The sequence below is a fragment of the Protomyctophum parallelum genome (genome assembly GCF_964188405.1).
Source record: "Protomyctophum parallelum genome assembly, chromosome: 8".
Taxonomy (NCBI): domain Eukaryota; kingdom Metazoa; phylum Chordata; class Actinopteri; order Myctophiformes; family Myctophidae; genus Protomyctophum; species Protomyctophum parallelum.
In genome coordinates, this window is record NC_139703.1 from 41,707,142 (window position 1) to 41,723,145 (window position 16,004).

At 43.3% G+C, this 16,004-nt stretch overlaps 1 protein-coding gene across 3 annotated transcripts in view; it reads left to right on the forward strand.

The window, feature by feature from the left end:
• phc2b (polyhomeotic homolog 2b) overlaps window positions 1-15,769 on the forward strand; it is a 41,055-nt gene extending 25,286 nt beyond the window's left edge. For 2 of the 3 annotated variants that reach the window (XM_083771823.1, XM_083771824.1), the window contains exons 8-15: window positions 6,176-6,471; window positions 7,173-7,506; window positions 10,645-10,859; window positions 12,877-13,009; window positions 13,189-13,300; window positions 13,405-13,519; window positions 14,498-14,840; window positions 15,138-15,769. In XM_083771823.1, coding sequence (XP_083627949.1) covers window positions 6,176-6,471; window positions 7,173-7,506; window positions 10,645-10,859; window positions 12,877-13,009; window positions 13,189-13,300; window positions 13,405-13,519; window positions 14,498-14,840; window positions 15,138-15,292 — 1,703 coding nt within the window. In that variant the 3' untranslated portion in view covers window positions 15,293-15,769. The remainder of the gene's footprint in view (window positions 1-6,175; window positions 6,472-7,172; window positions 7,507-10,644; window positions 10,860-12,876; window positions 13,010-13,188; window positions 13,301-13,404; window positions 13,520-14,497; window positions 14,841-15,137) is intronic. The other variant, XR_014569667.1, reaches the window with a different exon arrangement.
• The last annotated feature ends 235 nt before the right edge of the window (window positions 15,770-16,004 follow it).

Below are 16,004 nucleotides of genomic sequence, written 5' to 3' on the forward strand. Positions count from 1 at the left end.
GAAAATCCAGACTATGTATGAGCCTTAAGTCATCAGCTTTTTTCCCTTAAAAGGATTTTGAATGCATGAATATCTGAATATGCCAGAAGTTTACACTGATTAACTGCGGGGGGTATTAGTTGAGCATGTGAGCACACAACTGTGGCTTTGTCCGGCTTTCTTGCCGTAATGGATTTACATGAAATGAAAGCGGGATGGAAGCTGAAAACATGGCTGCGTGCTGTCTGAAAAATTAACATGGGTTGCCATGGCAGGCAACCACGACGGACAGGTGTGCTTGTGTGAGATGCTGAGGGAAGAATGTTGAGGATTAGGAGAGAACAGGGCCATGGTGGGCTGCCGGAACGCAAGACAGGGCGAAGACTTTCTCTTTACAAGTTGATCGTGACTGAAAGATTCTGAACTTTGATTTACAGCATCCAATTATGCAAGGAAAGCAACCCATGTTTTATTACAGGCCATGGTTACCCGCGATGGTTACCCGTCAGTTTAGACAAACCAAAGATTTGGCAGTAAGGCTAGTGGCAAATGTTAAAGGAAAATAACATCAACTAAAATCAACTTCTTTGCACATTGCAAAGAAGTTGATTTCAATATGATGTTTTACTGTTCTTCAGAATGAAGTGGGCATGAACGCCAAAAAGTCCGCTACTTTGCTGTGTGCAGACTTAATTTCGCTAGTTTTTTCTATGAATGTTGTCCTGCAGCTATCCTAAATTGTTGGACATGCATGTTCTGTTCATTGCATTATAAGTTGTAGATGTTACCCATAACATTAGTTTTCCAAGGTTCCAAGGTTGTAGATGTTTTGGACATAGGCATACGGCTCCATTTTCGTCACTGCTATACCCCTTATCCCTAAACTTCTTTGCCTTTTCTTTTTTTTTACTATTTTGCAAAACATTTTTGAATATTTAAAATGGCCAGTCTTACAAGCTCAATGTGTCGATGTAGATTGGCTAGTTGAACTATTCAAAAGAAATCAAAATAGTAAAAAAAAAAAAGGCAAAGAAGTTTAGGGATAAGGGGTTTAGCGGTGACGGAAATGGAGCCCATAGTACCCAGGCTCTGCATCTACAAGCCAAGTATAGACACCTGGGAACACTGGTGACTGGTAGGGTTTCAGTGCTTAAAGAACAGAGGTGTAATATCTCAGTCTCATTGTCAACATGAGCAGCTCTGCCCCATGATCAAACACAATGTGAGACAACACAATGCACATTCGGAAAGAGCAGGCGTGGTTTATTGTGCCGTGGACTCGTTTATTTTTGGTTCGGGGTTGTAATTGAGCCGTCAGAGGGAAGGGAGAGAGCAGATCTTCTGGGAGCTGTGTTGTTGTAATTCCAACCACCACAGACTACAGAGCGTTTATCTTGAATATGGAGCGGACAGGGAGGCAGCTGTTCCACTGCATGGTTCATTGTGTTTCTTTAGTGTTTTTGCAAAGCACCACCTCATAGGCTAAATGGCACAGATTACATTTACACAGAGTGATGGCTTGCCGGCATGTTGGCTTATGAATGTAGCTGCAGGCAACGGCATCCAATAGCTGCCAGGTTGAAGTTGGACATGATTACAAAAATAAATGAATAGATAACGAAAGGCAGGCGAGGCTGTTATTTGTAAAACTAAAAAAAAAGAAAGAAAAAACATCCAGCATGAAGCCCCCATTTTCTTCTTTGGGTTCATGTAGTTACTTGTTAGTTGGACAGAAGGCCAGAGACTATGTTTTCGTCCCTGTGTGACTGTGAGCAGCTAATCTCCTGCACCGCTGGACGGATCGGCATGAAACTTTTCCCTCACAATTGGTATTCTTTTCAAAACGTGTGCGTGCGTGTGCATGTTTTCTTCTTTTCAAAACCTTACACACATACACACCCGTTTTGAGGGAAAGTGTGAGGGCAAAGTTTCATGACACACACACACACGCGCGTCTAGAAAGTGTTTCACTGAAATAGTAAGACAAGGCAGTAGCCATGGTGAGAATGTGGAAACTCTGGGATTTTCCAGGGATGTTAAAAACCCATTGGGAACATGTAGAGTGCTTTCCTAGAGACAACAACAGATTGTGTGTGTGTGTGTGTGTGTGTGTGTGTGTGTGTGTGTGTGTGTGTGTGTGTGTGTGTGTGTGTGTGTGTGTGTGTGTGTGTGTGTGTGTGTGTGTGTGTGTGTGTGTGTGTGTGTGTGTGTGTGTGTGTGTGTGTGTGTGTGTGTGTGTGTGTGTGTGTGTGTGTGTGTGTGTGTGTGTGTGTGTGTGCGCTGAGGTGGTATCTATAGATATTACACAGTACACACACTGTATAAGTATGTGTGTGGGCGTAGGGGCATGAGTCATTCCACTCCTTAATCCCAGGGCCTTGAGGGGGAATAGCATTTAAATTAATTTCCCTCTCTTCCTCGACCCCTCTCTCTGTTCCTCATTAAGGGGCCTGAGAAAGCTGTGGAGATTCACTGAGGGGGCTGGTTCTTGTATGATATCCCCCGGTTATGTTCAGAGCCGGCAGATTGATGGATGTTATTATTCTCCCAAGCATCCGTTTATGTTTTCATGTACTGTAGCTCCGAAAAGTGTAACCAAATCAAATGCATGCGTCCTCCGGCTCCTCAAAATTTAATTAGCTGACTATTTCGCTGGTTATGAAGACTAGATTGTAAAGTAATGTTCTGACTGACATTCAAGCTCATATAGGCCTATAAAGTTACAAATTCATGAAACATTGGATTGCATAGACAATTTAGAAAGTAATAAGGAAGTCAGAAATGAACATATAGGATAATAAACCTCACAATTAGTATTCTTTTCAAAACGCACGCACGTGTGCGTGCATGTTTTCTTCTTTTCAAAACCTTACACGCATAGTTGTCACATACACACCCGTTTTTTTTGGGGGGGGGGGGGGGGAGTGTGAGGGCAAAGTTTCACGACACACACACAATTATATAGTTATAGTATACACGTAGCTCTTCACAGGTTCAAAACGATGGACACAACCATAATGGACATAATATGGACCTGAAATTGGTTCTGAGATCGGAGTGGAGCCGACAGAAAAGAAAGAAAATGTACCCGCGCATGTTTTCACCTCGATGAAGTAATCCATTCCATGACCATGATCATGATGATCACTAAAACCATTGATTTGAGTCCACGGAGGTTTTGCGTTGCGTGCATGCATAGCCTATATTTCGCTGCAGTAATCTGATCTGATCCCAGGTCAGCGCACAGCAGCACTTGATCAAATTCCTAGCAGCCCGAGCCCCCTGATGGTCTCTCATTTATTTTATTCCTTTATAAATCTGCCCACCCTTATTAAACTACGTCATATTTCAGTATTCCCCCGATTTCACACTTAAAATAAAACAACTTTAGACCCCATACAGCACGCTTTTTGTTCACCTCAAGCATATTCACTGTCCCGCTGATCCGCCTATCGGTCTCACCCAAATATGGAGTTCCACATTGACTTCATCAATATGAAATCACCAGCATGATGTCAAAGATCCTCAGGGAAGCCACACCATTTTTAGACCATGTGGGCTGAAATGTGCACAATGCACATCCTAGCTCCTTCCTAGGCTGCAATACCGTAGCGTAGCTACCACATTCTTGTATGTGGTTTCCACTGCATCTCACCACATAAACACTTCTCCACCCGGTCCCATGACATTTAAAGGGGCATAAAGACATCTACCTTTGCCGGGACAGAAACGTCTACATTTTCCATAGTGTGTTACAGACTGTGGTTGGCGGTGAGTGCTTCACAGGAAAATCTTCAAAACCAGATGGAGTCTGTCCCATGCAAAACATGCGGGGAAGGGAGAGAGGGGGTGGTCTGGGAGACCGAGCACTGACATTTTTGGTGGTAATCCATCCGTAGATTGGTGGGCGGACGAGAGGGTGTGGAAAAATGAGGGTGTTAATGGCACGGCAGCACATACTCGCTGTGTTCGCACTAGTCATCTGACTAACGCTACTGTTTATCCCTGGGCAGGAGAGCTCATGCTGCTGATGTGCTAATAGTGCTTGAGACATGTGCTAGCGCTTGGGAGAGCTTCCTGTTGAACATCCCTGAGAGAGAGAGATATATATATATATATATATATTTTTTTTTATAGTAGCTGTTGCATAACCTTGTGTAGCCTGGCTTGGCCATACTAATATCACATTGCGTGGATATTAGTATAGAACAATGAGGGCAAAAGTTTTTTCACTGGCAAAAAGAATCCTCCTGGCCACTGCAAGTCTAAACCTTGTGTTGTGTGTCCAAAACCATTCCTTTTTTATTGTGTTATAAACATTGTAAAATAGTGAAAATATTGTGAGCTTGTAGATCTGCACTTTTGTGCGACACTCTTGTAGGATGAAGTAGGCCATGAATTTACAAATGAAAACTTTGAAATATGAAGATATGAGGTATCTGCCTGATGGCAACAAGATAGACAATGACTAAATTCGTCCTCACTGTTCTCCTGCCTGGTTGAGTTGAGAGACACTGTCTTAAGAAAGGAGGCAGCGAAAGGATTGGGGCCCCACTGACTCACCACTGACTACATACTCACTGTATAATGTGTCATAGATAATTATCTGTGCAATGGGTTTCTCTCTCCCCCAGACCAGTCCTGTGAGTATACTTCCCCGGGGCTACTTTCGACACTTTCAGGAGCTCTTTCTCACACACGCACGCACGCACGCACGCACGCACGCACGCGCACACACGCACACACACACACACACACACACACACACACACACACACACACACACACACACACACACACACACACACACACACACACACACACACACACACACACACACACGCACACACACACACACACACACACACACACACACACACACACACAGTACACAGTACACAGTACAACATATGATTGATGAGCCTTATTTGAAGGTTTGCAGGAAGTCATTCGCTTAGGTTGTCATTTTGTCTGTGCTAGCCCAGTTTTGACAGGCGGTGATGGGTACACTTTGAGAAGCTTTATGAGTAATTACCAGGGCCAAAACAGCAGCAGCAAGCCTGTCTGCACAGCTTTCAACAAGCTCTTAGTTATTACATTAATAAGGGGCACACGGCCGAAGGGTTAGCAATTAAACAAGTTCCTTTTTGCAGATATCTTTATTTTCACATGATTCAAAGAAGGTCACAGTTTTTCTTTCTTTAGTAGTGATTGGGAGGGTAAAAGAAACACTGGTCCCAACAAGCTTGACGGCTTAATTATGTTTTTTATTCAGATCCCCATTAGCTGCCACTAAAGTAACAGCTACTCTTCCTGGGGTTCCCAACAAACATATAACACAACATATAAAACATTCCTTTCCTCTAGTGCCATCCTTACACCTCATCCTGACTGCCAGTGAGTGAGCCATGATCCATCTGATATCGTGTCAGTGAGAAACTGATATGGAGTGTCGGCCATGGCACTGCGACATTCCCTGAACCAATCAAATTAACTAATGAATAACTATTGAGAGGAAAGGAATGTCTCTGCTTCATGAAGCTACAACACGGTGCACGCATGCTTACACACACACACACACACACACACACACACACACACACACACACACACACACACACACACACACACACACACACACACACACACACACACGCGCGCATGGTCTCATTCAGATATTTCCTGCACTATGCCATTTCACCATCACTTTCAATACAACTTTGGACAATTCAAAATAGCTGTATTAAAGGAGTGGAAGGAGATGGTGCCGCTGCTTGCATCCCTGGAAGTGAGAATGGGGTGGCCACGCCAGACTTACTTAGCATAATGTTAGGACCCGGTAGGGTCGAGTTCGGGCAGAATTTGAGAACTCGAGTCAGTGTGGAACTCATATTTGGACAGGACTCAAAATATATGTATATTCACAATATGTGAAAGGAATATTATAATATATATATATATTGAGGAATTTGGCCTACTTGCAGCGTGCACAAGAAAGTTGCTGCTGATGGGCAGTGTTCGTGGGATTAGCCGCAGACAGATGGACATCCATTGTCCAAATACCAAAAATAATAACATTGAGAGGATGAAGACATTGTAGGGTATCTGGACTGGGGTACGTATGGGGTTCTGGTGGCAAGCATCTTAACCACTGCATCAACTGTCATTACCTTCTGCATCCTTTTCTTGTCCCCAGCATACACCCAGCTTCAACCCCACTCCCTGGTCCACAAACCGCAGCAGTTTGTGGTGCAACCATGTCAAGCTTCGCTCAGGACCCAGGGACAGCTGCTGCAAACGGCCTCCATCCAGCCATCGCAGCACCCAGTCCCAGTGCTGCCCAAACCTGCACCCCACCAGCCATCAGCACCTAGCCAGCAAGCCACCATCTTCCACTCCACAATCAGCCCCCACGCCCTCCACTCCACCCTGTGTCACGCCAAGGCCCAGCCCGTCCAGCTTACGGCCATCAACCTTCAGATACAGCCGACGGTAAATAGTTACTCACCACAACCACAAGTGTAACATGTGATGATCCAATATACATTTTGGGACTGCATCCATACTGCATACAGCATTAGCGCACTGGTGGAATTCAATTAGATTGCATAATCGGTCTGGGGTCCAGGGAAGGCCACTATACAGTACCATCACAGGTAAACAGGTGTTTAAATGCTGTGATCGGCCGATACCTGTATTCTGTATTCTGAATTGTATCTCATACAAACAAAAAACTCTCAGGTGTAGATTCCTGCAAAAAAATGGTGCTCTTTAGATGGTTATCCATAGACTGTTAAATGATCTGTTTGGGGGTCTGCTAAAAGAAAATGTCAACCGGCAATTAGTCTCGTGCAGCCAGGCGATCTGAAAATCCCCGCCTACCGATGCATCTGGTGACATATAAATTAAATGTAATTTGGTGGAACCATTGCAAAGGTTAGAGCGTCCCCTAAAATTGGGACGTGATACGATTAGATTCTAAAGCAGTGGTAATACGTTTTTAGCAGAGGTTTTCTCTGGTGTGCTATAGCCCCTACATTAAATAGATGTTGGAATAGACAGTTGGAAGAGAACTCTGTTCGTCTGGCTACGTGAGACTTAACGGTTGATCTGTCTTTGCATCATATTCTGGGATAATTTATCTTTACATGTGTTCTTCCACTGGCCTTTTGTTTACTGTGATGCATGCCTAGGCCTCTCGACTGCTCCAGGACAATAAAGATAAGCCCACCTCACTGGTGGTCCGAGAAACGTGTTCCACCCCCGCTCCACAGCCGCCGCTGCCGCCACAGCAGCAACAACAACAACAACAGCAACAACAGCAACAACAACAGCAGCTGCAACAACAGCTGCAGCTGCAACAACAACAGCAACAACAACAACAGCAACAACAGCAGCTGCAACAGCAGCAGCAGCAACAACATCAGCAGCAGCAGAAGCAGCAGCCGACACCTTCTCCACCACAACCTCCAAAGCCTATAGAACTGCCCAAGGTTGACCCAGCCACACCAGCTGTACAGCCACAAGGTAACACATCAGCATTCATGGTTTTCTACTAAGTATATAGGATGCCGGAATGAAACGTACCGCTGCCTCCCATCATGTCCAAACTCAAGCAGTATACTTTTACAGTTGGTGCAATGGCTTTTCTATTGACTCAAGCATTCCAAGTGGTAACTTGCACACTACCAAGAAACGAGTATGGATTACAATGTGCCGTGCAGCACTGAGCACTGTCTTGCCTATGGGTTTGTACTGTGTAACACACTGTATAGTTAATGGATTGATGTGGGAATCTGGATTGACCAGTGACTCATTTAGGCTGCCCATCTAGGGCCAGGTTCGGCTTGAGGTTACTTCCTGTTAAAGAAGAGCTTTTCCTTTCTGCCTTCACCAAGTGCTTGCTCTTTGGGGAATTGTTTCTGTAAGATTAAATACATACTCTGTATGTAAAGTGTCTTGAGACAACTTGCTGTGATTTGACATAAATGATGAATTGATTACATTTTTACTAGTAGATTTCGCAATGGAATATGTTTGGGGCGTCTTCTGTGACAATCTTGGGAATAAGCAGTTCCCTTAGTGATTATTCAAATAAATTGATCAATTTGTTCGATTAATCAAATAAATTGATCACTTTTTTTTTTTAATCAAATTATCGTCTTCGAGAAACACCTTTTATAAATGTTTTTTTTTAACTAAATTAACAAAATTAGTTTGATCCTGTTTTACAAAAACACAGCAATAAACAGCCAATGTACATGACGTGACATGCAATGCACTTACTGTACATACATTTGTATTTAACATTCTGGAAGAAATATATATATATAAAAAATCTATATATTTTTTACGATTAAATCCATTTATTCGATTAACTGTAGCTCCCCTATAAGTTTAGGCTATTGAAATGCCCAAGCAAGGCATATTCAAGTTGTACAACGAGGATACATACCCTGAAGAACTGTGCAGTTTTATAGACTGTAAACTGCAAGTATCCGTAACAAAATGCCAAGACATTTTGCAGAGTCAGTAGAACTTATTTTTACATTGCTGCATTTCTTGCTTATTATGCACATTTGTTAGACTTGTTGGCTCAGAGAATGGGATTACAACGTGTTTTTGTGTGACTTGTCTTATGCAAAGAGATAGGCAGAGATAAATGTAGTGTAAATTACGGAATTTCGATACTTTTACAGAGTACAAGCGGATATTGTCCATTTTAGGAGAAGAAAGCATGTTTCTACTGTGACTTTGTCTGTCCTTCAGACTGTTGGCCTACTCTATTTCTTGTCAAATAGAGGCCCGCCCATAGCTGTGCCCCTGCTTCTGCTTCTCTTGCTAGAACACAAATGCTCATCACTGAAACAGAACCACCACAAAAGGCTCTGGTCAGGCTCTGCCAGTGGGCCTAATGAGCCAAAGTCCTCTCACCTGTGCAATTTCCAGCCTCTGCCTCAGCCCTGGCAACCCCACACCTGTAAATTGATTATTTAACCACTCCTACTGGTCAGTTTGCACTCTTCAGACACAGGCAAACACAGAGATCTCCATGTGGGACACAGACAGATAGTTAAAACGGGTGCTATGAAGTTGACAACGGGATATTATTAGTTTGGAACCAAATGGACCCTTATGGGTCTGTAACTGTACAAATTAACCCTAACGAGTCCATTTGGTTCCATTTGTACAATCTCAGAGTTAAACTAACAATTTGATTTTCAGTAGAAATGGGGGGTCCCAGAGATAGAAATGCCATTAAATGGGGGTCCATAGCCTATTGCATATCAAACTGAAGGTGCTTGAAATTAAAATGGTTGAGAATCACTGCTAGAGCCATAAAGATGTTCTCTTATGGGGGACCCTAACATATCCTTTCAAATGGGGGTCCGCGGGCTAATTGGTGACAATTTGGGGGTCCTTGTCATGAAAACCACTGGTCTATAGACTATAATAATACACAACACAACACGCTCCAATTTGGCAGATCGCCTGTTTTCAGCGCGTGACACCGTCTTGCGTCAAAATATTATGAGCCAATCGCAGCACGGCCGTTCCTCCCGGCTATGGGATCATTGGAGTGGAGTCTGTTCGGGGGTTCAAAGTGTGTTTGTGTACTTGTGTAGTGTACAATGTGTAGCCCTGGTCTGGTCCAACCCTCTATGGGTCCAACGCACTGGACCAGGGATATTCAAAGTGGTGCCGTGGTCGACGTTAGCATCTGGCCGGGGCTGGAGAAGGGCTGGAGTCGCTCTCCAGTCTCCAACCTGAGCCTGGGAGGGGATCATAGTTAGTTATTATGGAGTTGACTGCCGTCTGACTGGAAGAAGTGTGTCTGAAATTGTTCAATGTGACTGCCTGTCGGCTGTCGCCGTATAGTTATATGCGTCACTGCGTGTGCGTGTCAAAACAAGTTCACGTTTATTGGAATGGATACAAAATTACAAACCACAAGTAGGTGAGCGACACATATGTTTGGTCGCTCAAAGAAACGGGAGGTTCGAACGGTGAGAATACTTTTGATTTACTCAACTCGGGTTTCGCTGTTGTGTATTTACATTCGTTTATGTGTTTAGTATTATGATCGCGAAGAGACGCTGCCTGTGATTGTGCAGGAGGGACGCGTCAATAATCAACTTGATAAACTTGTATCCCGTCTAATGTGATGAATAGTCATATGCGTATATAATTTGCTCGTCGTCAAACCGAGAAGCCCTGGCATAACCGCTTCTGGACTGGCAGGTGCATTCGTGCGAGCTACTGCATATCATATTATTGATGCATCGTTGCTATTAATACGATGTCTGTATCTTGTCTGTTACACTTCGTTATAGACGAAAAACAATATAAGCACTAATATTACATTACATTGTAATAATATGAATTCCTCACAGAATAAATGGTAGCCTCATACCTTGGGCTTGGTTATTTTTTGATGAGAGATTTTGATGTGTTTTGATCTATGTCAGTGGTTCTCAAAGTGGGGGATCCCCGGGGTTGTGAAGTTCCAAATGGACCCTTTCAGGTCTGTAACTCTGAACCAAATGGACCCTTATCAATGTGTACACAATCAGAGTTATGGGCGTCCTTGAAATTATTGAGAATTATTGAAAATTTGAGAACCACCACTGAACAGAGTTGTCGTGTGCTCATTTCCCTCTTAAGGACCAGGCACTCCCAAGAGGCTGAGCACCACACCCGGGACCCCCCCACCTCCAGCCATGACCTCAGGAAATGAGAGCGAGGCGCCAAGTGTGCCAGGCAGTGCACCCCAGAATGGAGAGAACAAGCCACCCCAGGCTATTGTCAAACCGCAAGTCCTCACTCATGTCATCGAGGGCTTTGTCATCCAGGAAGGAGCTGAGCCCTTCCCTGTGTGTGTAAGTAGCTATCTCTGCCTCTACCCTATAGCATATTCTCCCCTTCTCACTTGGGGTGTGTGTGTGTGTGTGTGTGTGTGTGTGTGTGTGTGTGTGTGTGTGTCATTGACCTGCCATGTTTATTAGTAAGCAAACATTGTCATGTACACTTTAACTAGACTCACTGTCCCAGTGGTAGTGAGTGACCGCCATAAGTTTCGGAGCTGCTGCTGTTTGAAATGGTCATTAATAAATAATTACATGGAGGTTGAACTCCATGTAATTAATGTAAATAGTTTTTTTTTCCTTCTTTTTTAGCCCAGCTTTTGGTGTCTGTGCACAAACTTTGTCCTACACAAGCATGTAAATCCCACTGACAATGAATGGACAATTTTGAGTGTTTGTGTAAACACAAACATTGCATAACACAAACATTGAGGACGCAAATTCTAATGAGATGATGATGTATGATGATCGTCCCTCACTTCAAAACAGGTGTGATTTCTTAAATTAATATCCACCCATCAATTTACTAATTACTTCTTCGCTTTATTAAACAAATCTATTGAAAACCACAATTAAATCAAAGGATTATTGTTAGATATTGGTCGTTTCTCTTTGTTCACATGCTTGAAAACAGTCCTAGCTAACCTTAACCATTAGCAAAAAAGTTTACATTAAACTATGAAACCACAAAGGTTGCAAGCAATACAATTATATAATACTTTAACTGCTAGTTGTCATTTTTATTTGGACTTACTGCCTCCTACTGGATATCTGTTGCAAATGCAATAATGCATACTACCTTCAGTTATTGTAGTAAACACTGGTGCGCCTTGGAAAGTCTGGTAACGCGAGGTTGACCTGTGCGTCTTCTCTTGAATCTAAGGGGGAGCAAATGGTTTTAACTCAAATCTTTGCTTCTGGGGGTTACCTGGAACAACATCTTTTTAGTTGGGGGTCCGGCGGCCAAATACATATAATATTTGGGCGTCCTTCACATGAAAAGGTTTGAGCACCACTGACATAGAAACACACGTTTTTCAGAAAACTGTTAAAGTCGGTCCTGAACATCTATTCTGCACTTGGACTGACTGGGTCAGCATAAAGTCCCCTTGTATTAGGGTGAGATCAGTCTGTCGCTGACTATACTCCTCTGTTCTGCTAAAGCAGAGGTGTCAAATTGACCACCGACAGACGACATGGGAAAAAGAAAATGACTAATACCAACATTTATTTATGTAAGCCCTCTGATGCCACCCTCACCGCTTTCTGCTCGCTGTTTGTACCAGTCTCCTCCTCGCTTATTGTATTTTGCATAACAATAGACGGCAGTTACCTCAGTGGTCACAGCTCCCGCTGTCTCCCAACATAGTCCTTGCCAGCATAAATTACTTCATCAGACACGGTATAAACACACCGAGGATATTCTGTTAGGTGGGTATAAAACTGAGACTGTATTCTGCTGTGGTTCAAAATCCTGTCCAAAAATGAAAGGTTGATGTAGGAGGCCAGACATTCCATGATATTTTGGAAATGAGAGCTCAGTGTCCTGTTGGCAAAAGGAATACTGTAACATCAAACAACACAGACGTCACTCTGAGAAGAATATGACAACTATGCAGGAGCACTGAATGCTCCTGTACCTTGTTCAATCATTTCATATGAAGAATAAAAAATGCATTGTTCTGTGAAATATTTTGTAGTTATAGGAGCCAGGGACAGTATTCTACATTTATGTCTGCTAATGTTGGATTATTTATAGGGCTCTCAAAAGGTTTATTAATAATATAGGGCTCTCAAAACAAAAATAGCCTTGTTTTTTTTCCATCTCTCATCACAGATTTCTTGTATAAATTGAAGTAATCTTCAAATTAAACGAAATAAAGTAAGAGACTAGTTATAGCAGAGAATTGGACAAACAAAGGAAGTGACAGCTGTGGGAGGATGCACGATTGCACGCGTCCATTCACTCAGGCATATTTTGTTGGGGTTGTAGGAGTATCACTCATTTTATTTTCCCCATGGTCATCTGAAGGTGGAGCGTCTTCCCATCCTGATAGACAGCCCAAAGAAGTTGGACCATCAGCTGTCCTCTGACCCTGACAAGACCCCGGTCAGCAACGCCGCCAACACTACCGACTCTGAGCCTGAGGACATCAGTCAGCCTGGTAACAAAGAACTAAATGCATTTAACAAATTTACAGAAATAGTGTATTTTCCCATAAGAATGTCAAGATCACTTGAGGATATGCTGGTAAACTGGGTATTTTAGATTAAGCTACAAAATGTGATTTAATTATATTCCAAAATGTGTTAATGATGGTAGTGTAAATGTGAATCCCACCAGAGAAAGAACAAGACGATGAACCCAAGCTGACGTGTGAATACTGCGGCTGGGTCGACTTTGCCTTCAAGTTCAAGGGTTCTAAAAGATTCTGCTCAATGGTGTGTGCAAAGAGGTAAGTGATCTTCGGTTTTACAGTCAGTCCTTTCCTGGAAATATGCTTACAGGATGGAGATGAATAATGCCCTAATAACCATGGATGTTTTGTCTATGAAACAGGTACAATGTGGGCTGCACAAAGCGGATAGGCCTTTTCCGTCCAGAGAGGAGTAAGCCTAACAATCGTTTCAGAAGAAGAGCACCGGGCCGCCCCAGTGCAGAGGCCAAGAAACAGGTAAAAAAATAACTTAGAGGTGCATTGGCACTGCCCTCACTTAGATTAAATTACGAATCATTGTCACATTGCTGCATTGCATTGCATTGATGCACGACCGAATTGCGATGCATTGCTGAATCGATTAATTTTGACACCATCATCAAAAGCTCAAAAAACAAACAAATGGCTGTAGTTTGTGAAATCCAAACTGCATGAAGAGGGGTTTGCCCATTATTAAAGTTCACCCTTTTTACTAAAAAATATATGTTAATGACGTTTAGAAGATTTAGAACACTTTCCTGGGGGTCTTTGTGTGTAATATGTGGTTTTAGATATTTTAGATTTTAGCAGTGAGCCCAGTGTCTCTGATGTCATGGACACAGGGTTCACTTAATAACTCGACTACATGCTGTCTCAGTAAGACAGCCCTCCCCCTATCCACTAGGAGGAGCAGTGCACCATGACATCGGAGACACTGGGCTCACTGCTAAAATCTAAAATATCTAAAACCAAAAGACCCCCATGGAAGTGTTCTAGGTCTTTTAAACGTCATTAACTATGTTTTTTTGCAAGTGTCCCTTTAAGATGTTCAGTTCACTGCATTCATTGCATTGCAACCAATTTCTCAGACCCCTTTAATGCAACTGGTTTGGTCTTATCACCAGCCGGCCAGCCTTAAATAGGCTGGCAGGTTTATTAGGTGAGCAATTGTGTGTACAAGAGCCTCAAAGTTACTGTCCAGACCAAATGCTAATTGTCCCTGGCTATAGAAGTTTTCATAGAGGATAGAGAATAATGTTTTAGAACTTTGAATTTGAAGTCCACTGTCAATTCTTCAAATTAATTCCACAAAAACTAATTGTCCAAATAATTAGTCAACAGCAGTTGCTGTGTTACTGCTATAACACCTGCTTTCTTTTATAGTATCTAATTCTTGCCTACATCATGGCTGACTTGCCCTCTGTCTATCTCGCTGGTCTTGATGGTATGTTCCAGAAACTGTCTCCCTCGGCACAGCAGACCCAGGGTGGAGGCTCTGTGTCTTCCCCTCAGCCCTCACAGCCCAGTCAGGGGGAGTCCAGCCCATGTTCAGACATGTCCAGCTATGAGGAGCCACCTTCTCCCCTGTCTGCAGCCAGCTCAGGGCCCACAGCTCCGGCTCCAGCCCTAGCATCAGTGCAGGTACCTGTTCACCGGCAGCCAAGCAGGGCATCTGACCAGGACGGCTGTGCGGGTGGCGGTGTTAGAGATGTGCCTAGTCTCTCTCAGCACTTCGCACGGAATGACCCCACCAAGTGGAACGTGGAAGAAGTTTACGAGTTCATCCGTTCTTTACCAGGTCAGTGTTGTGAATCATGACTTCCCGGTTCAAGGATTTTATTGTCCTAAAAGGGAAACCGTTTGAGCTAGTACTTTAAAAACATTTGTCAACTTTTGCTCACAATAAACAGGATATACACACTAGTGCTGTCAGTTTTAATCCCATTTTAATTTCAATGCTTTATTATTTTAACCATATTGATTGAAAAATGCACATACCCAAAAATTTGCTGGCCTTCGTTGAACAGCTTGTATTAGCCCAAACATTAGACTCTCGTAGAGGTTTTTACTGACTTTGTTTCGCCCTTTATACCAGGTTGCCAGGAGATAGCAGATGAGTTCCGCTCTCAGGAGATAGATGGACAGGCATTGCTCTTGTTAAAGGAGGACCACCTCATGAGCGCCATGAACATTAAACTGGGACCTGCACTCAAGATCTTTGCACGCATCAACATGCTAAAAGACTCTTAGCCATGAAGTGTGTGTGTGTGTGTGTGTGTGTGTGTGTGTGTGTGTGTGTGTGTGTGTGTGTGTGTGTGTGTGTGTGTGTGTGTGTGTGTGTGTGATATGAGTGAGAGAAGTCCATCACCACAGCACTGATGACCACCTTACCTCTGCACTAGGATCTCATGATTGCTCACCCCAACCTTTAGATCAGTTCCTTTGGCAGGCTATTGGACACAATTGTACAACAAGTCCGAAATGGGAGGCATGCGTTTATTTCGGACGTGCAGAGAAGTTGATGGGCGATTACGCAAGCATATTTTCACCGGCGCGTGCTCATTACGTGCACACACCCGCGGGCAACAAGAACTGGATTGTGGAGAGCTTGTTTCACGCTACGCGTCCCGCGCCCCCTCATGAGCAGACCTGTCACTGATCCAGGCGACAACACCTTGCTCCCTGTCTGAAAGCTCCTTAAGCCAGTGACATGAAGATACAATGATACATTTGACATTTGTAGCTGCTACAAAAGCTACAACAGCTATAAAGCTACAAATAAAGGTTGAGCTGGTTTCAACTTCAGCTACAAAGATGCAAAGCTACAAATTTGCTCTGTAGCTTTGGATCTTTGTTTCATTTCTATCTGCCAGTGAATGCAGCATATGTACATGTTATGTCAAAGGGCACTATGGATCCTTGTGTTCTCTGGAGTGCCAAGGTGGAGAGCTGCAAAAAATAC